Source organism: Dendropsophus ebraccatus, chromosome 11, assembly GCF_027789765.1.
Source record: "Dendropsophus ebraccatus isolate aDenEbr1 chromosome 11, aDenEbr1.pat, whole genome shotgun sequence".
Lineage (NCBI taxonomy): Eukaryota > Metazoa > Chordata > Amphibia > Anura > Hylidae > Dendropsophus > Dendropsophus ebraccatus.
Window position 1 is genome coordinate 78,865,486 of NC_091464.1, and position 23,536 is coordinate 78,889,021.

Sequence of the window (23,536 nt, forward strand, 5' to 3'; positions counted from 1 at the left end):
CATAAAGATCTAAAAAAACAAAACAAAAAACTGATCCTATTTTCTCTCTCAGGATCCACACCAGGTGGAGATTTATGAAAGGGTGTAAATGTACTGCCCACAGCAACCAATTACAGCTCCTCTTATATTTTACCAGAGCTGAAAGCTGAGCTGTGATTGGTTGCTGTGGGCAGTTTACACCAGGTGTATATTTACACCTTTTCATAAATCTAACCCCCGAATCTACAATCTGGTTGAGGCGGCTATGACGAAAACTGGTTTCATTGAAAGGGTTTTGACATGATGTCAGCAACTATTTGGTTATGAAAAGGGGCGGGGGGGAGAGTTACCAATTCCTATTGACCACATTGATGTTCCACTTGATCTTCTGCATCTTTTGATTATTCTGGCTCTAATTTTACTTGACAGACTGTGCCAAAGGGTGACATGGTTTACATTCATGTACTAAGCATGACTGCAGATTATTGGTCAGTATGTATGTGGTAGATCACAAACCTTTTCATCGCAAGACTGCATTGTGGAGACTAAGTAGTGCAGCTGTTAAGAGCACTCTCCGGCTACTCCAGCTGAGCGCCATATTTTCTCATCTTTCGTTAGGGTCCATTTACACAGAGATTATCTGACAGATTATCTGCCATAGATTTGAAGCCAAAGCCAGAAAGAGACTAAACAGATCAGGTCATAAAGGAAAGCCTGAGATTACTCCTCTTTTCAAATCCATTTCTGGCTTTGGCTTCAAATTTTTGGCAGATAATCTTTCTGTGTAAATGGACCACAGACTTCGAATAGAGCATCAATATCTATTTGTCTCTCTCATGACAAGGAGCAGATATATGGCAGCCACTTATGTCTGCTACCACTATAAAAACGGCCAGACTGAAGCAACGTCAGCACTCGGCTGTTATTACTGCATCTGTGCGCTGCTCATTGGCTTTCCTTAAACAGCTAAACAGAGGAAGGAGGTACAGCTGAATTCTGCTGCCCCTTTTATTTTAAGGGCTGGTGGGGGAGGCGGTATTTACACTATCCCCCACCAATTTAAAGTTTTGACATACCAGAAGTTTGTTTTAAGGACTAAGCATGCTTTTTGGAATACAGAACACAGTTGATTCATGTCTATTGCCACAAGTTGAATGAAATATTGAAATTGTTAAAAGAGATAGAATACTGGTAAAACAGCGTCACTATAGGAAAGCTTTTCCTTCCATAGTAATGCTGTCTCGCATACCTGTACCTCCAGTCCACATTACACTATTTCTTCTGCTGGATCTCCATTACCAATACAAATATTTGACATATACGCGACCATAACATTGCACTTCATTTTGTTGATTTCGAATTAAGATTTAAAACTGATGTAATGAGGATATGAAATCATAAAGGTGATCTATGTATTAAACCATTTTTCCCTAGGGGCAGCATTTAAAACACTACATGTAGATCTTTCATGGTCAAATGTAACCCACTGCATTTACACCAGCTAGCTGGAAATATTTCAGGGTATGAGTGTCGGGCCCTATTGGGAACAGGGAGCAATAATTGGCAAAACTATGTGAAGTGCTGCGGAATCTGTGTGCGCTATACAAATAAAAGCATTATTATTATTATTAGTCCAATAGGTGTCAGATTAAAGAAATTACTACTAACAAGTAGAGTAGAAATGCTTTGCTCAGTCTAGCGCAGATACTCAAGCCCACCCAATCACCTGTTAACTTACCCTGACAACCCTTTCCCAAGTCTGCTGACATCAGGAGACCAGGGACAGAGTCATCAGGATGTTCACAGTGCATTTTTAATTTTAACGTAAAAAAATCAACCACACTTTTGTACGTAAAAAAAAGTTAAATTATGCAAGTGAATGGGAAATAGATTCTACAGTATGGCATACAGCAGCAGTGCCCCCCCCTTTTTAATGTATACATTGAATAGACAGCAAAAATGCAGTATAAACCCAGCCCAAGTGAACACATAAGGGTAGACCTGGCGATGGGTGTATCCTCTATTTTACAGCCCTGGCAGACTAAAGGCCCTATTCCACCAACAGATTATCTGCCAAAGATTTGAAGCCAAAGGAGTGGATTTGAAAAGAGGAGAAATCTCAGGCTTTCCTTTATGACCTGTTTATAGTCTGTTCCTGGGTTTGGCTTCAAATCTTTGGCAGACAATCTGTCGTCAGATCTGTTGGTGGAATAGGACCTTAAATTGCTTTTAACTAAACCAGTTACATAGTTCTGAAGGAGTTCAGGTGGTTATAATGTGATCTTGAGATAATAGCTTTCTTTGGAGGAATTTTCCTTCATAGATTAGACTGGGTTCAAACTGCGTTTTACTGGATAAACCGTTCTTTGCACCCCCCCCCCATAAAACGGATACGTTAAAACAGACTACAAAATGCAATGTGAACCTAGCCTTAGTGATTTCATTGTAACTTTTTTTGCACAGCTTAAATAAAAAAATTATATTTAAAAGGTTTATATTTAACAGATTAAAAAATGTTTAGCTCCTAAATAAAAAAAAAAAAAAAAAAAAAATTAGTTTCAATGGACAAGCCATGTACAAACTGTACTGCCCTAACTAAAATATTTGTTTGTGGACTAAGAGTAAACAAAATTGTAATGCAATATTCAAAAATGTTACACCGCTATGCCTAATGCTAGGCATGATTTTTTTTTGGGGGGGGGGGGGGGGGTGTTTAGGGCTCATAACAATTTAAGAAAAAAAAATACCATACAGAATCACTGTCAAGCACAGCCCCCTAGCACTTACATTGATATGTAGTTATGCAAGCTCATATTACATTTAATTTAATCAAGATCAAAAGAATCTCAGCAGTATTCAAGTATATTAACAGCTTCATTCCCTTTATTTTTCAAGAATGTTAAAAAGGGGTAGTTCAGAAAAAAAAAAAAAAAAATCAAGTCAACAGGTACCAGAAAGCACCAGAGATTTGTAATTACTTCTATTAAAAAGTGGTGTATTTTTCCAGTCTGACAGAGGTCTCTGCTGCCCCCTCTGTCCATGTCAGGAACTGTCCAGAGCAGTAGCAAATCCCTTTAAAAAAAAAAAAAAAAAAACCTCTCGTGCTAATTTTTTTTCTTTCAAATCAACTGGTGTCAGAAAGTTATACAGATTTAGAATTTACTTCTATTTAAAAATCTCAAGTCTTCCCATACTTAGCTGCTGTTTGTCCTGCAGGAAAGTATATGTGAATGTAAGGCTCTATGTTTTTGCAATTTAAGTGCATCCGTTTTGATCCATTTTTTCTAGTAATTTGCATTATTAAAAAAAAAAAAAACACAAAAAAACAACTATATATATATATATATATATATATATATATATATATATATATATATATAATGTGAAAAGAAAACCTCTCCTGCTCTCCAGACTGGGAAAATACACCACTTCTTGCAGGACATACAGCAGTTGATTAGTACTGGAAGACTTAAGATTTTTAATAGAAGTAAATTACAAGTTTCTGGCACCAGTTGATTAGAATTTGTATTTATTTTTGCTGAACTACCCCTTTAAAGCTTGTTTACATGGGAGCCTGTGGGACTTCTAAAGGCCTTTTACACAGTCAAATTGCTTTTTTTTTTTTTTTTTTGCACAGTGCAAGCAGCTATGAACCCAGACAGCATAGGGCCCTGTACGAAATTCGTTTTCCAGGTTCCAGACAAATTCAGAGTCATGTGTATTGGCTTATAGAATACAATGTGTTCAAATGTACTGTACATCACAATTGTGTGCAAGAGGCCTAAGCAAGAAAATATTGACCACGCAAACACATGTAAACGAGTTAACATATCTGGGCCATTTAGGGATCTTGAGCCTTGTAAATCAGTCTAGAAATATGGACAACTTAAATGTATTAAATACGCCTTGCTTGCAAAAGGTGAGAACATTGGGGTTTGTGGAAAGCTTAACTGCATATGACCACCAGTAATGTCCAATTTAGAGCTTTTTCTCTTAAATTTTAGTAAATGGCAAAAAGTTTGGTTTACAGAGCGGTGAGATTGTACTTACCTACCCATTATTGGCCTACCAACAATCAGTAAATTAGGTATTTATGCAGAACATATGACAATGGAAAGAAGGATCCTGAGTTTTAACTTAACCTTTGCATATAGTTAGTTTATGTTAAACTGCTTTCAGAGAGCCACAAAACTTAACCATGCCAATTACTGTCTGAAACTAACCTTACCCAGAACCGTTTCTATTTAATGCAATTTACCCATTATATGTAAGAAATTAATTTGTTCCTATCAGGTCATGAGTGAAAATTATTACACAAACGCACAGATTCAGAACCAATTTTTATTTAAAAATTCAAGACATTACATGGTGCAAAATGACATCCTTAGGAATAAAAAAAAAGTCAACTGTCCCAAGCTATGGAAAATATTAAATGTTTAAGTCATTTCCGAAAATAGGAAAATGGAAATCAATGTGGTGAGTGATCTAACTATGGTATGGGCAAGGCCCTAATGACTTTTCTACCTGTATCATACTATGTAATGTACTAGGGAAAACATTGCATTGGCACACTGAAGATATAGCCCTTTACAGCCAGCTTACTGATCACAGTCAAGTGATAAAAGAAGGAAAATATAAACTTATACTACAGGCTTCGATGGTGTACCTAATACATCTGTGTTGAGTTCTAAGGCAAGCCTTGATAAGGCACTTCCCTGGAAAAAGGAAATATACAATGTAAAAGTTATCCTTTTATAAAGAATAACTAGATTTCTAACTCATCATGTGTAAGGTGAGGCCATAAAGAACTATTAGCCATTATCTTTAATGGACTGACATCTGAAAGATGCAATGATTCTGTAGGGAGAGAATCTTACCTTTCCTCCTAGAAGCATACGGCCTATGTTTTCATGAATGTATAAATCTGCTTGAACGTTTCACACCTGAAGAGACCAAGGTCTCAAAAGTTCATATACTGCTGATTAATATGCTGGCCCTCAAGTACTCCCGGGCCAGCTTGACTCAGTAGGAGCAGGACCACTGCAATGGAGCTCCATGCATCCTCTTCCTTGATATGAAGGTTGTATACTGTTTCCTGGACATCACCCCACAAGCTGAGAAGGACGTAGTCCACTGCACAGATGCACATTTTGAGATATTTCGTGAATACTGAATATGTTTGTGTGGTGCCTATCACTATTCTGTTTACAATAAATGATTTGCCCAATTAACAGATTGCGAAAATCTGTTTTTTTTCTTAAACATATATTAAAAAACAGACGATGTATGTTAACAAAAACTAAGAGTGTCTGGACTAATATAGATTAATCTTCTATAGAGCATCACAATGGTGACTATGGTTCTGATTGTTTTAAGGGCTTATGTCACGAAGAAAAAGTAAAAATCAGACATGCACCACATAACACATATGAAAGGAGAACAAATGTGCTTTTTTTTTTTTTTAGTAACGTAACCAACAGCCCTGCACCATTTTTCTCTCCCATGAATCTATTCACTCCTTGTTTCGTCTCTGAACTGTAACCCTGCTGCTGCCGTGCTGCAGTGCAGACACTTTGCCCCAATCCCCCTTTCTGCATGTGAAGTGAAAACAAACTACCAGTACTAGTGGGACAGATAAGGTGACTGCAACCCAAACTGGTGGGTGCCCTGTAGGCCCTAACCAAGGCAAGATGTTATAAAACAATGTAGGTACATGAGGGATTAGTCTGTCTTTCAAACGATACATTTTAAGAAATGCTTGTACATTTACCAAAATCCTTCACTATCGTATAGCTTTCTTTGTGACAACCCCTTTATTTTTGTAACATACAGCTATGGATAAAAAGAAAAATTCACCTCTAAATGGGCTGAGGTTCAGTGTAACATGTAAGCGTAAAGTGGAAATTACCATTTCAATGCGTAGTCCTTTGTCCTTTCCCCCTGCAGCTTTGACAAAAACACAGGATCCCTACCTAAAGAAACAGGCCGACTACATCTGTGGATTTGGTGAAGTCCATGAGGAAGAAGGAACCACATTTGGAGGTGGGGAAACCTTCTTAGTTTACCCTGATGCATCCATTTTCTTCTTCATTTAAGGAAATTGAAGCATTTAATCTCTAATAAATGTAACTTGCTAGAAATCTCGTACGAATATCCATTTCCTGGCAAGGCAGCACAATGCATAACCTTGTATTGTGATATGGCAGACATAGGTTGCCACAAGAAATCTGTATAGCTCTTGATGGGCTGCAAAGAATCCTCCTTTGTAATGTGCTTGCTATTCACACAACCTCATGAGAATTTAACCCATTTTCAACGGTCTAATAAATAAACATCGCTAATTTTACTACCTATCCTTATGCTCTGTTCTCTTTAATGCCATACTTCCTACCAAACTCCCAATATGAGAGGTTCTTGTGGCTGTAGTTTTTCTTTTCCCCACAGAAACCAATCACAGCTCAAGTTTCATTTCATCAGAGCCTGTTAAGATAATCAACTCAAAGTGTGATTGGTTATTGTAAGAAAGTTTCAGGCAGCTTAAGTCTAGCCCGAGTTGGCTGAATTCCCAGTTAGAGTGTACGGCATGAACAGGAAGTGTTACAGGATGTACACTCGACAGGATGTTGGGCTAAACACAACAGAGCACAGTCTGCGTCAGAAGGAAAGCATGACTGACCACAGAAATGTAGTAAACTATTTAGCTATATATGGTCATTTATTAGACAACAGAAAATAGATTTCATTATTAAAAGAGTCTTTAAAAAGTAAAGCTGTATATGTAATCTGGTATTATGTTTGTGTATGTTAAGTACAGATAAACCTACACATTAAAGTTTTGTTAATACTTAAGTAAACTTTCTTTGTATTTTAGGAAGACACTGTAATAGCATATGTACTGTAGACATACACATGTGAGAAACTATAGAAAATAACCATCTGTTTGTGACCCATTAGAAACACCCAGTTTCCATATAACATTCATTACTATACGCTTCCAACTTGAAGGTGTAGAGAAAAAAAGCCAGCTTTTACCATCTACTTCAGTATCACACAAACTTAAATCATGTAAAAAAAAAACTACTAATCTTTCAGGGTAATGTTTCAGTAAAGAGGTCTTGATATTACAAGTTAATTTTCATGTAGTTGTGTGTATAATGGAAAGTATATAGAAACAATATAGTAAGAAATACACAATCTGTTAACTGAGCAGCTCAACGACTTTGTCTCCACACCACCATACAGGTATCCTTACTCCAATCCTGTATTCAGCACATGTAAAGTTACTGATAAAGTAGAACAGTTACTGCTCAAGTTTGGAAAAGGTTAATATTGCCGAGTAATCTTGCATAAAAATAAGTGGCCTGTCTTAAGTGGAGGATCAGAAGAAACCTCCAAGATTTAAACTTTTGCAAATTGTATATTCCCATTGAACGGCAATTTTCTTTTTCCCCATGTACAGTACATGAGGTTTCGCTGTACTTGGGAGAAAAATTATTCTTTGCTCACCACTGCCTTGAAATACATACTAGTTGCTGTGTATATTTTTGCAGTGTGACTACATAAAAATTGCATAAATTTCTATGGTTCAAGTTCCTAAAATTGAGCCCAAGAGAACCCTCCATGGTACACAGCTATTTCTCATTTTCTTAAAGGGGTTATCCAGCGCTACAAAAACATGGCCACTTTGCTCCAGAGACAGCCCCTCTCGTCTCCAGTTTGGGTGGGGTCTAGTAATTCAGTTCCATTAAAGTGAAAGGAGCTTAACTGCAAACTGCACCTGAACTGGAGACAATAGTCGTGTCGTCTCCTCTAAAACAAAGTGGCCATATGTTTGTGGCACTGGATAACCCCTTTAATTTCAGAGAGTGGGACAAGAAAAGGGCTTTTCAGTAGTAGTACAAATTAATTCTTTCCTGTACTGCCTAGCCACTCAAAGCACCCACCTACTGCTCTCTGCTATGATGTAGCGTGATAAAAGTGCATTGGATATACAGTACAACACAATACATGTAAGGGTGGGGAGAGGAACACTGATGCAATGGCTTTGGTTCTGAAAGGTTCTTTGTGAGCAGAAAGGAGAAGCAGCAGCACAGCATGGAAGGTGTGACAATAAGAAATTAACTGCTGCCTATACTTAGAAACCTGACGATTAAAAGGCAATAGCAGCTTATATTCAGGAGGCAGCACTATGTACATATCAGAAACACTGATACGTACAAAAGGGATAACTGCTCAGACCTTTGTAACAAGAGGGAAACCAATGTATTATTCATAGATCGTGTGGATTCTCTGTGGGAGGCAGACAGGCTCCCAGATTGCAGGTGCACAGCCAGGTGCTCACATCAGCTTAGCCCAGCACTTACATTATGTTCTGTTTTGATCTCTAATACTAGATCTGGACTGCAACTAACAAGCAGTGGACAGCAATTTGCAGAGGAACCCCCCCCCCACCAAGTAATCAAGCATTTAGTGCTTTTTTCCCCTTAATGATTAATTTTTTAATAAATTAAGTGATTTACAAAATATGTTCAAAATCCTATAGGCTATCACATAGAAGGAAGTTGCTTGAAGCAACAGTCACCTTCCTGTTGCCATTGCCAGAAGAGGCAGCGCTGGGGTTCTTCTAGGTCTGCATGTATGATTTCACACAGGTCCCCAAGTCCAAAAGGAGAGAGTCCCCATTGATGACACTTGATATTTTGGTCAATATTAAAGTTTGTTCAATCCTGGCCTTTAGAGCAGGAGCTTGGCTAACAGGAGTTGTAGTAGCTTGTTCTTTGTGCGGGGCTGCTCACTAGAACACCAGAACTAAAGTAGCAACGCCAAAAGACATAGCTGCAAAATGACCTGCATCATTTGCCATCAAAATTAGTATAGTATAGGCAGAACACTGCTCTCCAGAAGGTTATTAGGTTATTCTGCTTTATGTAAAGCTAATATTTACCCTTCAAAACGCTAAACTCTTCAGTGGCTTTTACACACAGCAGACTGGTAAAATACTTTCCTGTCAGAAGAATGGGCACTCCTCCATAGCTTAGATCCTTTTGCTAGACAGACAGTACACATTAAACTCTGCAAACTTTTTTTTTTCTGAATTTGGACAGAATGAACCTAAATATGAAACAACTATGCCACCCAAGACCTAACATGTATCCGGCTCACAAAGTACTTGTAAGCTTATTCCAGTATCACTATTCTAATAAACTCTCACTATAGTGCCAGATCTCCCAATTCAAACAGTTTCATTGAAAATATCCTTAAAAACATAGTAATAGACACTGCTTATCCACTTCACAGACTAACTGCATAAACAGCTAACGTACCTTCTAAAAGTAACAGAGGGGAGGCAGTTCATTGTGATACAACAGGACAATAGTTTTTAAAAATCATTCTTCCCAAGGCTGTACAGCACATTATATAACAAATAACCATTGAACAGACTTCTAAAAAACGTTTTAAGGAAGACTTACCGTGATGTGGGTTCATTGGCCCAGGAGCATTACTTGGCCCTCCCTGCGGAGTGGGCCCAAATCCATTTCCATTATCATCAGAATCAATATTTTCCCTTCCTGATCCAAGAGACATGGTATTTCCTTGTGACACATCTGAATCATTGGATGAAGGACCTGCTGTAGCTGAGAAACAAAATGTTAATCACAAAGCCCCTGGTATAAATGAGAAACCTTTAAAAGTAGAGCTGTATAAGACACAGTTTTCTAAAAAGGGTTAACTGGTAAAATAGTGCGACAGTAAAAATAAAAAATTATACTTTTCTAACAGTCCTCCCTCCTCCCATTCTGGCGTCTTCTAGTCATTCGCTCCTCACTGCTTGATTCTGCTTCTGAGACATGGCACCTCGGAGCACATTCACACAGTCAGGGCACTGCTGCAGCCAATGACTTGTCTCAAAAGTGTCAATGAGCAGGGGACAGAAAGCTGCAGAAATGGGGGCTGTGAGGAGTGAATGTATATGGAGTATCTTATTTTAACCAAGCCCTCAGTAAATCATCATAATCATCATAAAATGTATCATACCAGTTAACCTCTTTACAGGTGTCCATTGGCAAACTGCCTAAAATGTATGGGGGTGACCCGACTGCCCCCTGATGGCAGACTCCGAGGAAAGGAGGATCAGGCGTCTTGGATTTTGACATGCCCAATTTTTGTTAAGCTGCCACTGTCTATTGTGCCTTATTGCTTTCCCTTAACAGAGAATACATGCCTGCTTTGCCAAGGCAATTGTGAATGGGTCTAGAGTACCTTTTTCTTCCCTTCTTATTCATTTGCATTCATATTATATATGAAGTCTTGCCTGTCATTTCAAACATTGCTCTACACCAGAGACCAAAATTCTCAATGTTTCCTTCTGTTGAGGAAAGTTATGCCGAAATGGAGTCCTATACCGGTCTATTATGGCCTTAGCCAAAATGGATAACATTACAAATTTGGAACTTCACTTATTCAACTGGTTTAACAACTGCCTATAACCACCAGATCCTGCAGCAGGCCCCATGTTTTGCATTAGTAGCAGGAAAACATTTTCAGGCTCTGGTCTACACTATAGTGCAATGCATAACGTAAAGTTTAAAGGTCCTATACATCGACTATCATTTATTGAATCCAAATTCTATGAAAGAAAAAATAAAACCACGATGTTCCAAAAAAGAGTCACTTACAGGTTGGCATGCCTAATCCAGACATAGGTGGAGGAAGAGATACTGGAGGAGTCATGGGAGGGGGCATCCCCGGAGGAGGTAGGAAGCCTGAAGGGCAGATAAATGGTTAGACAAATGGCAGACATGATTAAAATGCTTGTTCATACAACGAAAACTCATTTTCAAAATAGGATTCTACTAAACGAAAGGGGCTATTTAGGAGTGAAACTCATTTGGTGCTGATAAATGTTAGACTCCCTAGTACTTTGATTAGTTTTTAGGATTATTCTCTTGCATTACAATTTTTCCTAAACTAGACTTTTTATTAGGTTTGCAAAACTGCACACACTGGGCGAGATTTATGAAAGGGTGTAAATATACACTTGGTGTAAACTGCAACCAATCACAGCCCCTCTTATATTTTTACCAGAGTTGAAAGCTGAGCTGTGATTGGCTGCCGTGGCAGTTTACACCAGGTGTATATTTACACCCTTTCATAAATCTCCCCCTTTATGTAGAATACAGATCTATACAATGTATACATGCAATATATATATATATATATATATATATATATATATATATATATATATATATATATACACACACACACATATGTAGAATACAGATGTATACATGCATAATTATATATATACACTCACCGGCCACTTTATTAGGTACACCTGTCCAACTGCACGTTACCACTTAATTTCTAATCAGCCAATCACATGGCGGCAACTCAGTGCATTTAGGCATGTAGACATGGTCAAGACAATCTCCTGCAGTTCAAACCGAGCATCAGTATGGAGAAGAAAGGTGATTTGAGTGCCTTTGAACGTGGCATGGTTGTTGGTACAGTACGTCGAACTTTGAGGCAGATGGTCTACAGCAGCAGCAGACCACCCGTTACTAGCATGGTGTACATAATAAAGAGGCCGGTGAGTGTATACACACACACACACACTATATGTAGAATACAGATCTATACAATGTATAAATGCATGCAAAATTATATATATATATATATATATATACACACACACACACACATACATATATATATACATATATAAAATGCATGTATACATTGTATAGATCTGTATTCTACATAGTGTGTGTGTGTATATATATATATATATATATATATATATATACACACACACACACACACGTAGAATACAGATGTATACATGCATTATATATATATTATACACACACACACACACTATATGTAGAAAATAGATCTATACAATGTATACATGCATGCAACAATATAAACATTAAATTCAGAATACCAAGAAAGAAAGAAAGTGAGAGAATGTATAGAATACTTATACAGACACACACATTGGGGGAGATTTATGAAAGGGTGTAAATATACACCTGGTGTAAAATGCCCACAGCAACCAATCACAGCTCCTTTTATATTTTACCAGAGCTTAAAGTGACACTGTCACCCCCTATTTGCATTTTGACTGCTCTCCACAGGTGTAAAGGGTAAATGTTACAGCTTTCATTACTTATTTATTACACCTCATGGTGCTTGTTCTGGTAAAAAGTTGTTTTTATCACCTGTGGATTGGTATATGTGGGCGAGGCCTCGCTGCCTTTGTGCCACATCGCTCCGCCCCTAGTGCCACTTAGCCCCGCCCCATCCGTGACATCACCACCATATAGGCCCTGCCCCCTCAGCAGGGGAAGCCATTGGAAGGGCCAGCCTAAAGCTCTAGGCCCCACCCCCCAGATTGTCCCACACCAATGGCTGCTGAGGAGGTGGGGCCTATGCGGCAATAACATCACGGATGGGGCGGGGCAATGTGGCACAAAGGCCGCAAGGCCCCGTCCACATATACCAATCCACAGGTGATAAAAATGACTTTTTACCAGAACAAGCACCATGAGGTGTAATATAAAATAAGGAAAGCTGTAACATTTACCCTTTACACCTGTGGAGAGCAGTCAAAATGCAAATAGGGGGTGACTGTCACTTTAAGCTCTGGTAAAAAATAAAAAGGATCTGTGATTGGTTGCTGTGGGCAGTTTACACCAGGTGTATTTTTACACCATTTCATAAATCTCACCCAAAGTGTATACCAAACCAAAAAGTACAGCCCAAGTAACAAATGTTACCTGACTTACTTGATTTAATTTAATATTCATTGTAAGTTGTGCATATAGCATTGACAAGTTTTTATTGATGATGCATTGGATTCCAGACTTGCTAACTACCTACAGAAAACTAACATAAATGGCCATTCGGCGTGAGCTGTGCCTCCATGCTCATTTACCGACTGCACACAGCAAACACCAATTTACAGCTCTTAGACCTCTTCCTGCTATCTGTAAGATCAGGAAAGTGTAGGGAGCTACAGTAGCAAAGAAAAGGAGACAGGTTGCAGATGTACCACACATAGGCTACAGTGTAAGAGGCCACACTTTCCGTAAATACGGACCATGTGCTACAGAAGGACGTTTAGAGCTCCCGGCGTCAATCATAAGTATGTTGGGAGTTCTGAAACAGTTTAAATCTTCATGCTTCTGTACGCAATGGCGCAGCTGTGTCAGTACAGTAGTGCAAAGATATAAACAGTATCAGTTCTGTCACTAAATCCCCACTTTGCACACTTAGTGCTCAGATAATACTCTGCCCCTAAATCCCTATAAAGAAGGCAGACAACTCATGCCACTAAAGTAGGTATATTCCTGGAATCAGCCGAGAAAACTCTATATTTAGTCCAGAAAGACTAACTTCCTGCACACACAAAAGGTGCTGTAATATTTAGCAAGTCTGCTGATCATATGACACCACCATGGACTGACCGATTAGAGCCAGTTTTTTGGGATGTTTTGTACTTCTATGCCTGGCGAGTAGACTGTGATCAGCTGAAAGCTAGGCAGCCACAGTATGAAAGGGGATGTTTAATAAGATTACTCAAAACATAGGCCTGACTAACTTGAAAAATTAAACACAAATTATGTGTACCATCATATGAGCTTGCACAAAATCCTTGTACAGTGGTAATACTTTTAGCATTTATACATATTAACAGTGCAACTAGTAAGAAAGGCTCTAGTAAGTGACTAAAATGCTTGCAAATGCTATTAAAAACCATTAAAGGGGATTTCCAATTAAAGGAGTCTGGCCTTTTTCAAAATTTTTATGTGGCAAGGGGAACATAAACAATCACTACTCGCCTCCCACTGTGCCGATGCAGCGCTCGATTGTCGCTCTGGGACCCCCACTGGGCTCCTGGATCTCCTTCATAGCAGACGTCACCACCCAGTTGATAGACTGCCATCTAAGCCAGTCAGTGGCTGGAACGGGAAACAGCTGCAGTCACCGATAGGTTGAGCAGGCAATCAGCTGGGTTGCGCCTTTTCCGGAATTGTGACATTGGAACTCAGGAAGAAACATCTTCTGGCGGGGGTACCAGAGCCTGTGGCGCACTTCGTTGGCACAGGGAGAGGTTAAAGGGGTAGTGCGGCGCTCAGCAATTATTCACAGAACACACATTACAAAGTTATACAACTTTGTAATGTATGTTATGTCTGTGAATCGCCCCCTTCCCGTGCCCCCCCACCCCCGCACGTGTACCCGGAAGTGTGGTGCGATATGGCGGGGGTGGTGGGACACGGGAAGGGGGCCATAACATACATTACAAAGTTGTATAACTTTGTAATGTGTGTTATTCTGTGAATAATTGCTGAGCGCCGCACTACCCCTTGAGGGTGGGTTCACACTACGGAATTCTCGCGGACAATGTCCGCAGAATTCCGTCAGCTGTCCGCCCGCACATCTGGGCGCCTTTCCGCCGGCCACATAGACACCATTCTATGGGCCGGCGTATTCCGCTATACGCTGAAAGAAGTGTCATGTCAGTTCTTTCAGCGGATCGTGGAATACGCCGGCCCATAGAATGGTATCTATGGAGCAGGCGGAAAAGCGCGTGCCCGTGCGGGCGGACAGCCGACGGAATTCCGCGGACATTGTCCGTGAGAATTCCGTAGTGTGAACCCGCCCTTAAGTAGTGATTGTTTATTATGTTCCCCTACTGGCTGTGAAACGTTTCAAATCGCCAGACTTCCCTTTTAAAACGTCTCTGCTATTCACAGGATAGAGCACAAGAAAGATTGTGGGGGGTCTTAAATGCTCCCCCCAGCGATCTCCAGATTGGCCCCTGGCTGTTTTGCTTTGAATATTGCTGCAGGTTGGCAAGTGACCCACAGCTTTATTTATTCTCTATGTAGCTGCCAGAAAGAGCCAAGTGCTGTACTCACATCAGTGTGTAATACTGGGAAAGACTCGACCACATGAAAAAATGAAAAACTATGAACAAAGGTCTGAAAATTAATGAAGGAATGAAGACTCGAGCCTGAACTTTGATGTTACTCAAAAGCCGTTTTGCCATGTGCTCTGCACAGTCCGGTGTGGAGAGACAGAGTCGGGTCATCACTAATTGTACAACTCCACCCCAGTTCCATGCAGAAACATTTCTTAAATAGGACTCATTGCATGGGACTTGCTGAACAGTGCAGAACGCACAGAGTAGCAGCTCTGGAGGCACAATTTATAGGGAGATGTCCCATGAAAATTGATAGCCCTAAACTCTGAACTCTCACCATTTTATTGTGGTGCAAGTAAAAAAAAAAAAACACACAATTTGGGTCTAGACTTAACTAATCAATATTCATAATGGAGACAGGGCCATTTAAATATTAATGTAAATCATGCTACTGGAGAGAATTCTCTGCTCAAATTTTACTGTAATTACGGTCCATGAGCGGACTGTGGGCTACGGACCGGAGCATCATTATGATGCTGGGAGCTCCAGTTTAAATTTTCACGCTACTGATCATAGCACAGAAGGTGTGAATGACCCCTTTCAGCCTGTCTTCACGCATAGTAAAATAAAAACAAAATAGAAGCATAAGAGATAAAAACACAGCTATGTTTTCAATCTATTAATGTGCTATATTAAAGGGGTTATTCAGAGAAAGTCTTCTTTCCAATCAACTGGTTTCAGAAAGTTATATAGATTTGTAACTTCTATTTAAAAAGTCTTCCAGTACTTATCAGCTGCTGGATGTCCCTCAAGAAATGTTTTCTTTTCAGTCTGACAGTGCTCTCTACTGACATCTCTGAGACAGAAACTGTCCAGAAAAGTAACAAATCACCATAGAAAACCTCTCCTGCTCCGGACAGTTCCTGACATGGACATAGATACCAGCAGAGAGCACTGTGCCAGACCAAGAAGAAAAAGGGGTGTGAAGCAAAGGGAACAGAAGACAGAGTGGATTGCCCAGAAATAACTTTTCTTCACTTCCTGAATGTCAAACTACCCATGGGCCAGAACTGCACAGACACGGTAATACATTATACAGAGAGAACTTTATGTATATTTTACCCTTCCCTTGTAAGAAACCACATTACTTTTTTATTCACTGGATAATAAAAAAAAAAAAAATAGGTTACCTATAGGCAGGTGAAAAGAAAAAGATCCACAAAGGTATCCATATTTATGTACTGTAAATAAGCCCCATCCATGAGGCATCAGTGCTAACTGATCACATTTATAAGAAACAAGAATTGCAGCATTAGCCAGACATATTTTGGGTTCTTACCTGGTGGCATCTGCATTGGATTAAATCCTGGCCTCATAAATGGTGGTGGAGGAACACCTGGAGCAAACCCTGGGGGAGGTATGTTTATAGGCCCAGGGAATCCTGGAACATGTATTCCTTGAGGCAAAGGCATTCCTTGTAATGGTGGCAATGATGGTGGAATAGGCAACCCTTGTGGTGGAGGAACCCCCTGGGGTAGAGGCAAACCTTGTGGAGGTGGCAGACCTTGAAGAGAAGGTAATGCAGCACTAGGCTGAAGAGCTGGAACAGTTGGTATTGCTGAAAGGGGTGGAATAGATGGCACAGTCTGAGGACTCTGAACTGGCTGATGAAAGGAGGAGGGGGAAAAAAGAAAACCTTAGTATAAAACATATATAGAGACAGGGATAACTAGCTTAGCAGTACATCTACAGTCATCACATGGAAATTTGCAGTATTTTCAGTTAGAAATTTATTTTTTGGTAAACAAATATTTATTTGCCCTAAAAGCAGGAGAAAAACAGTATCACATGAAGACTGACAAAGTAACATTGTCATAAGGATTGTCAGTAATAGTATAAAAAAATATCAATAAGTAACTGAACCAGGCATCACAGCCACCATTATGTATCTTTAAAAAAAGAAAAGTGAGAGGGGCAAAGGAAGTGACCCACTAACTTTGGCTTAGTGGTCTATTGTCAAAGAAAATTTAAGTTTTGAGGAACAGAATCATTTTAAGCCCTTACAATGTACAGCAGTCTGCAACCAAGGTTACTTTATTATATTTTGTAAGCCCTCCCCCACTGAAAAGAATTTAAAATTTTCCTTGAGCAACTGTCTCTACTGGTAAATTGAAGGTGTTATCCAGGATTAGATAAAATAGTTTTTCCCTGCAAAAACAGTGCCACCCTGTCCACAGGTTGTGTGTGGTATTACAATTCATCTCTATTTACTTCAATGGAACTGAGCTACAAAACTCCATACGCAACCCGAGGACAAGACAGGCGTTGTTTCTGGAAGAAACTTTTTCAGCCTCTCAGAAACTTTTTAGCCTGGACAACCTCTTTAAAGATTCATGGAACACTTTCTTTCTAGAAAACCCATATGGATGCCTTCAACACTTACCACTGCTGGCATTGGTTGGCGCATCGGGATAGACAGCAGAGGTACAGGCTGAGATACTGATGAAATATTTTCAGTCTGTGCACTCTCCGCTGCCCCATTTTGAGATGCATCTGTACTCTCTGCCTTTTTAGTAAAAGATTTCCACTCTAAAAAAAAAAAAAAAAAATTAGCTAAAAAAATTAAATGCAATAATCACATGCATTCAATAATAAATGTTATGTTTACCTGCACAAAGTGTCTCGTTATCCAACATCCCTCCTTCACAAAGTGCCTCAAGATCATCAGATTTGACTTTACTCCATGGTATATAGGTAACCCCTATTTCAACATCCCAATACTGCTTATACTCTGCTTTAATTCCTTTGTTCAATGCCCATGCAATCTAAAACACAAATTCAGGAAATAAACATAGAATGTATGCACACAACAAATCAATTAGAAAAAAGATTTAAGTTCAGAAGAAAAAAAAAACCTTTCAAATTTGTGACAGAGATTTGTAATTTTCTTCTATTAAAAAAGCTCAAATCTTTCAGTACTTATCAGCTGCTGTATGTCCTGCAGGAGGTGCTGTATTCTTTTCAGTTAGGAGAGGTTTTCTATGGGGATTTCAACTGCTCTCGTCAGTTTCTGTCATAGACAGAGGTGGCAGCAGAAAGTGGCGTGTCAGACTGGAAAAACTGAAGAAAACTCTTCATGCAGGACATACAGCAGCTGATAAGTACTGGAATATTTGAGATTCTGATTCCAGGATTAGAAAAAAACAATGTTGTAATTAGGTTGCGTGCGGTACTACAACTTGGCTCTGTTAACATAAAAAAAACTGAACAGCATAACTGGGGTACCATTTCTAAAAATGCCACTTCTAACCCTGTATGATCCTTTTAACATGATGTAAGACAAAGTAAAATCAATCTGCTCATCTTTTTTTGTCCACCGAAGTTGGAATTTGCGCCATACCTTTATTGCCTTCTGGTTAACTTTGTAATTTCCTCTGCTTAGTTTTTGTAAAGCACGATATGCATCCAGCCTTTGTACCATAACTATGTAAGCACAGCCTCGTGGTGGAATCATCTGCAGAGAAAGTGTAAATATAATATTTAAAAAATTGGGGCGGGGGGGGGGGGGGGGGTGGGTTGGGAAGAACAATTAAAAAATTTATTCAAACCCCTAGCCCAAGAATAGTCAGTTTTGGTATCCCAGCAAAAGTTTATGGAATATATGCACTATGCACTTACATTAATTGATTCAATAGGTCCAAACTCTTCCAAAAGGCTGCCAACATCTTGCTGAGTAGTTCTTTTGTCCAGCTGACCAACCCAGAGCGTGGTGCTGCAAACTGAAAAGAAAACAACATTACTGGGTGGAGGAAGTACTAAAAAATAGATAGCTCATACTAACTTCAATTTGAATGGAAGACATTTCTTCTTAGGCTTAAGGCTCCTATAGGAGTCAATAAGAGTTTCAGGGCCACCACGTGTTAAATAAAAGCACTTTACACAAGCACATCTTGCCCTCACATGAATATACGCTAACACAGCATTTCTAATAAAAAGCTAGAATACGCTGATAAGCAGCAGGGTGGTAACAGATCGATAAAATCTAAGGCCAGAAAAAAAGTAATGCAGATCAGTTTGGGCAGAAGACAGCTGCCTGGGATATACAAGCAATATTCTACATGGACTATTGATGGCCAAATGCACTTGTAATCAAGCCAATCTAGCATATTTAGTATTTCAACTGCAGCATTAAAAAATAGTGGCCATATGAGGCAGGAAATGCCAGTGACACAGCTGTAGCCAGTATAACTACACCAAAGAAAAAGCTATGCCAAAAATCCCATAGCACACCAAAGAATAAAGTAAAATAAAAGTACTTTATTAGAACAGGTACCTGTTCTAATAAAATACTTTTATTTTACTTTATTCTATGGTGTGCTATGGTATTTTTGGCATAGCTTTTCTTTGGTAAAGTTATATTGGTGTATATGCTTACCATTTAGCACCCACTATTATTATTGAGTTGTGCATGTCCAGTATATTTTTTGTTTGTCACAGCTGTAGCCAGTTCCTGCAACTACTTCACTTCCATCTCTCAGTGTCCCGATGTGATGCCTAACTAATGTACTGAAGACTCCACAATAAACACACTTTTCGGATGGTGAGTGTGATCTATTGCTTTCTTTTTTTGTCTTGTGCTATATGAATTGTGAATTTCTGCTTGCTGGATCAGCACCACTGGATGTTTGCTGTGCATAAGGACTGTTACCAGGCACTGGCATCTTACACTATAGGTTCCACCAATGTTGCATTAAAGCGAACGCCAACACCCTGTTCTCGGTCTCTTGTGCATTAAAATAATTACTTTACTATGCATCCAGAAACTTTCTAAAAGAACTCACTACTGACAGCTTCTGATTTAATAGGAGGAAGCCCTTTTATTCTACGCTCTCGTTCCTTTTCACGATCACGCTTTTCTTGTGAGCGAGATTTCGGGGAGTGGCGACGTCTGTCACGAGATCGAGAACGTGAGCGCCTATGTCTTGAACGTCGAGATCGTGAGCCAGACCGGGACCGGCGCCTTTTAGGTGACCTATAGAAGAAAATACAAAACAAAAAAAATAAAAAACAACAAAACACAGCCTTATTACTTTATTTCATTTCAATTCATTCTACAGCACTAAATTTTAACTTAAATTTGCTGCAATGTAGATTCCAATAGTGTTATGCTAAAATAAATATTCAGGGTTTGACAAGTCCATTGTTTTAATACCACATTAAAACAGAATTATTTTGGTCAGTATTTTGCAGCAGAAACAGACCCACTAACCCAATGTATGTGCTAGAATTGGGTTACACTTTTCCTAAAATTCCAGTAGGACAAAACTAAATACATGAAATATAGTAAGAACATTATGACAAGTGTGCCATCTAGTGGTAACTTTTGCATGTACTAGTTCTTAGTATTAGCATACCTGGACGCAGACTTCTGACGATCAGTCATGTGACGTTTGGATTCATGGACAGGGAGCTCCTCTATATCCATAGAAGTATCCTAAGGAGGGGAAAAAACACTAGTGAATAACCTTGACATAAATATAATCCCTAAAAATCTTCCCAATATGTCCTCTGACTGCAAGTTATAAATACAGCTTTGTAAAACATTTAAAATGCACCTGTCCAAAAAAAAAACAAAAAAACACCCTTAACCCTTAGACGACCCAGGGCGTATAGTTACGCCATGGAAGTCTGTCCCCAGACGACCTAGGGCGTAACTGTACGCCCTGGGTGTTATTCCCGCTATGAAGCGCGCTCCGGAGCGGAGCGCGCGTCATAGGAGGTGGGGGCCAGCTGCAGTGAGCAGCCGGGACCTCACCGGTAATGACACGCTGCAGCGATCGCGCTGCCGCGTGTCATTAACCCTTTAAAGTGTAAGTGACAGGGGGAGTCCCCTGTCACTTACCGATCGGGACCCCCGCAGTGTGACTGCGGGGGTCCCGATCGGTAAAACGGACTGCTGGAGGTCTCTCACCTGCCTCCATGCGGTCCGATCGGCGCTCTGCTACTCTAAGCCTGCACAGGGGCAGGCTCAATGAGCAGAGCGCCGATAACACTGATCAATGCTATGCCTATGGCATAGCATTCATCAGTATAGAAATCAAACTAATCTATGTACAAGTCCCCCAAAGGGACTTCAAATGTGTAAAAAAAAAAAAGTTAAAAACACTAACACACTACCCCAAAGCCCCTCCCCCAATAAAAGTTGAAATCACCCCCCTATCCTATTATATAAATAAAACATATAAAAATAAATAAATAGATAAACATATAATATACCGTAGCGTGCGTAATTGTCCGATCTATTAAAATATAACAAGTGTCATTGCGAACGGTAAACGGCGTACACGAAAAGAGGGGGAAAAGTGCGCGGATTACCGATTTTATGTTACATTATATATATAAAAAAATTAATAAAAAGTGATCAAACCGTCCGATCTTCACAAATATGGTATTAATAAAAACTAGAGATCATGGCGGAAAAAATGACACCCCACACAGCCCCGTAGGTGAAAAAATAAAACCGTTATAAGCGTCACAATAGTCCCATTTTATTTATAATTAATTGCCAAAAAAAAGGATTTCATTAAAAAATACATATATAACATTAGAGAATCTGTGTAACCTGCATATGGTTGTGTTCAGACTGACCTATAGAATAATTGTATCATGTCGATGTTACCATATAGTGCATAACGTAGACACAGGAACCCCCCAAACGTTACCATATTGCATTCTTTTTTGCGATTTCACCAATTTATATCTTCATAAATAATATATTTGGAATTCCATCATACATGTTATGGTAAAATGAATGACACCATTACAAAGTACAACTATTCCTGTAACAAATAAGCCCTTACATGGCCTGTAGATAAAAAACTGAAAGTGCTAGAGCTCTTAGAAGGGGAGGAGGGAAAAACGGAAACACTAAGATCAAAATTTGCGCGGTCCACTGGGTCATTTTGGGCCTGGTCCTCAAAGGGTTAAAACATTTTATGGAAGCAGCACAGTCCCACTGACTTGCATTATAAGACTAACCCGGTAGAGAACACAGTAAACACGCACTACGAGCTTTGTCACAGCTAACAGATGGGGTGTGCACATTCAAGCCCTGAACAGTTAAACGTTTCGATGTGTCTTTATAACATATCAAAGTTTCCTCTAAAAGTAATGCCCATTTAAAGAATGTTTTCAGTCTATATGCTTACAAACCAAGCTACATATATTTTATCACACCAGAGTCTGAGCAGTATTCAGATGTTGTACAATTTAGATACACATTTAACGGCCTGGTTTTGACAACTAATGGGATGATGTTGTACAATAACTTACAAGTTATAAGAGAAGTCTGTAATATTTAACCTAAAGACTAAACAGCGATAAGACTTACTGGTTGAGACTCTTTCACCATCTGTACGTCATTTTGTTGAGCTGTAAAAGTTGGTATAAATGAGTGGTGAGATGGTTGGGAAAGCACAGGTGGAACCATGGGAGGGTAAGACTGAGGTGGAACCATTCCAAAGCCAAGCATTTGTCCAGTTGGTGGAACTGAAGTCTGTATAAAAAAAATAAAAAAAAAGTTAAAATTAGCCTAGCTGAATAAAACCAGGACCATACTAAGATGACAGTAACTATGTTATAGCACATACCTGACTAAGTAGCGGATCCTGAGGCATTCCCATCAGTCGTGACTGAACTGTTTGAAACTGATCCATGTTTGGCATTTGTCCTGGGATTTGTGCAAATGATGCAGGGGGCTGCATGGCCTCTCCAGGAAACTGGCTGCAACATAGTAAAAATACAAGACACTTCAGTGCAGATAAGCTAGCAAATATCTTCAGGCTTTAGTCACATTTTTTCCTTATTCTAATTCTGATAACGACAAGGATAGTGTCAGAAACTAGGTGATGTGAAAACTAGGTAGGTCCCATATTGCAGTTAATTTTCTGATGCAGATCTGAAGTCTGCATTGAGAAAAAAATAAAGTGCAGTGTCGCACAACTTGGATGTGAGTTGGCCCTGCATCAATAATTACAGATTAAAAACAAATGGAAGGCCACAGCGCAGTTAAAGCATTAGCATAAAGTACAAAAGCTTAAAGATAAGATTCAAGATTTTATGCCTGAAAACACTAGAGCCCATCTGGCCAACATGTCAACTATGGGAATACATCCCTCACTGTTTTAGAAGGCATTCAATTGTACAATGATACAAGTGAGAAAGTTTATGTAATTCACTTTATTATCTATATAGATATATACTTACAAAGGTGGCTGAGCAGGTGAAGCAGAGGGGCTTGATGTCTCTTTCTTTGACTCATCAGCAGCTTCAGGCTCATCATCATAGTCAAATCTCTCAAGTAACTATAAAAGGAGATTTTTTTTTTTTGTTTGTTTTTTACTAGTACACTGATTACAAGTTAGAAGTATATGTACACCAACACTGATGTAACAAGAAGTCACCTTATCAAAGGCAGTTTTCCTCTCCATTTGATGTGATGCTGGATTCAATTGAGAAGAAACTGCTTGTACTTGAGCATAAATGTTTTCATCCACAGCTGGAGACTGTGGTTTGGGAGGTTGCTGAAAAGTCTGTAGAATCTGCTGAAGCTTTACAAAG

The 23,536-nt window shown here is 39.3% G+C and overlaps 1 protein-coding gene across 2 annotated transcripts in view; it reads right to left on the bottom strand.

The window, feature by feature from the left end:
- The window catches only part of SCAF4 (SR-related CTD associated factor 4), a 71,389-nt gene that overhangs the window by 24,705 nt on the left and 23,148 nt on the right, over positions 1–23,536 (bottom strand). For both annotated transcript variants that reach the window (XM_069946011.1, XM_069946010.1), the window contains 13 exons: positions 23,380–23,526; positions 23,183–23,280; positions 22,567–22,699; positions 22,308–22,472; positions 20,332–20,411; positions 19,759–19,949; positions 18,596–18,696; positions 18,318–18,431; positions 17,586–17,742; positions 17,361–17,506; positions 16,257–16,581; positions 10,656–10,742; positions 9,450–9,614 (listed from right to left, as the gene is read on the bottom strand). In XM_069946011.1, the coding sequence (XP_069802112.1) occupies positions 9,450–9,614; positions 10,656–10,742; positions 16,257–16,581; positions 17,361–17,506; positions 17,586–17,742; positions 18,318–18,431; positions 18,596–18,696; positions 19,759–19,949; positions 20,332–20,411; positions 22,308–22,472; positions 22,567–22,699; positions 23,183–23,280; positions 23,380–23,526 (1,909 nt within the window). The remainder of the gene's footprint in view (positions 1–9,449; positions 9,615–10,655; positions 10,743–16,256; positions 16,582–17,360; positions 17,507–17,585; positions 17,743–18,317; positions 18,432–18,595; positions 18,697–19,758; positions 19,950–20,331; positions 20,412–22,307; positions 22,473–22,566; positions 22,700–23,182; positions 23,281–23,379; positions 23,527–23,536) is intronic.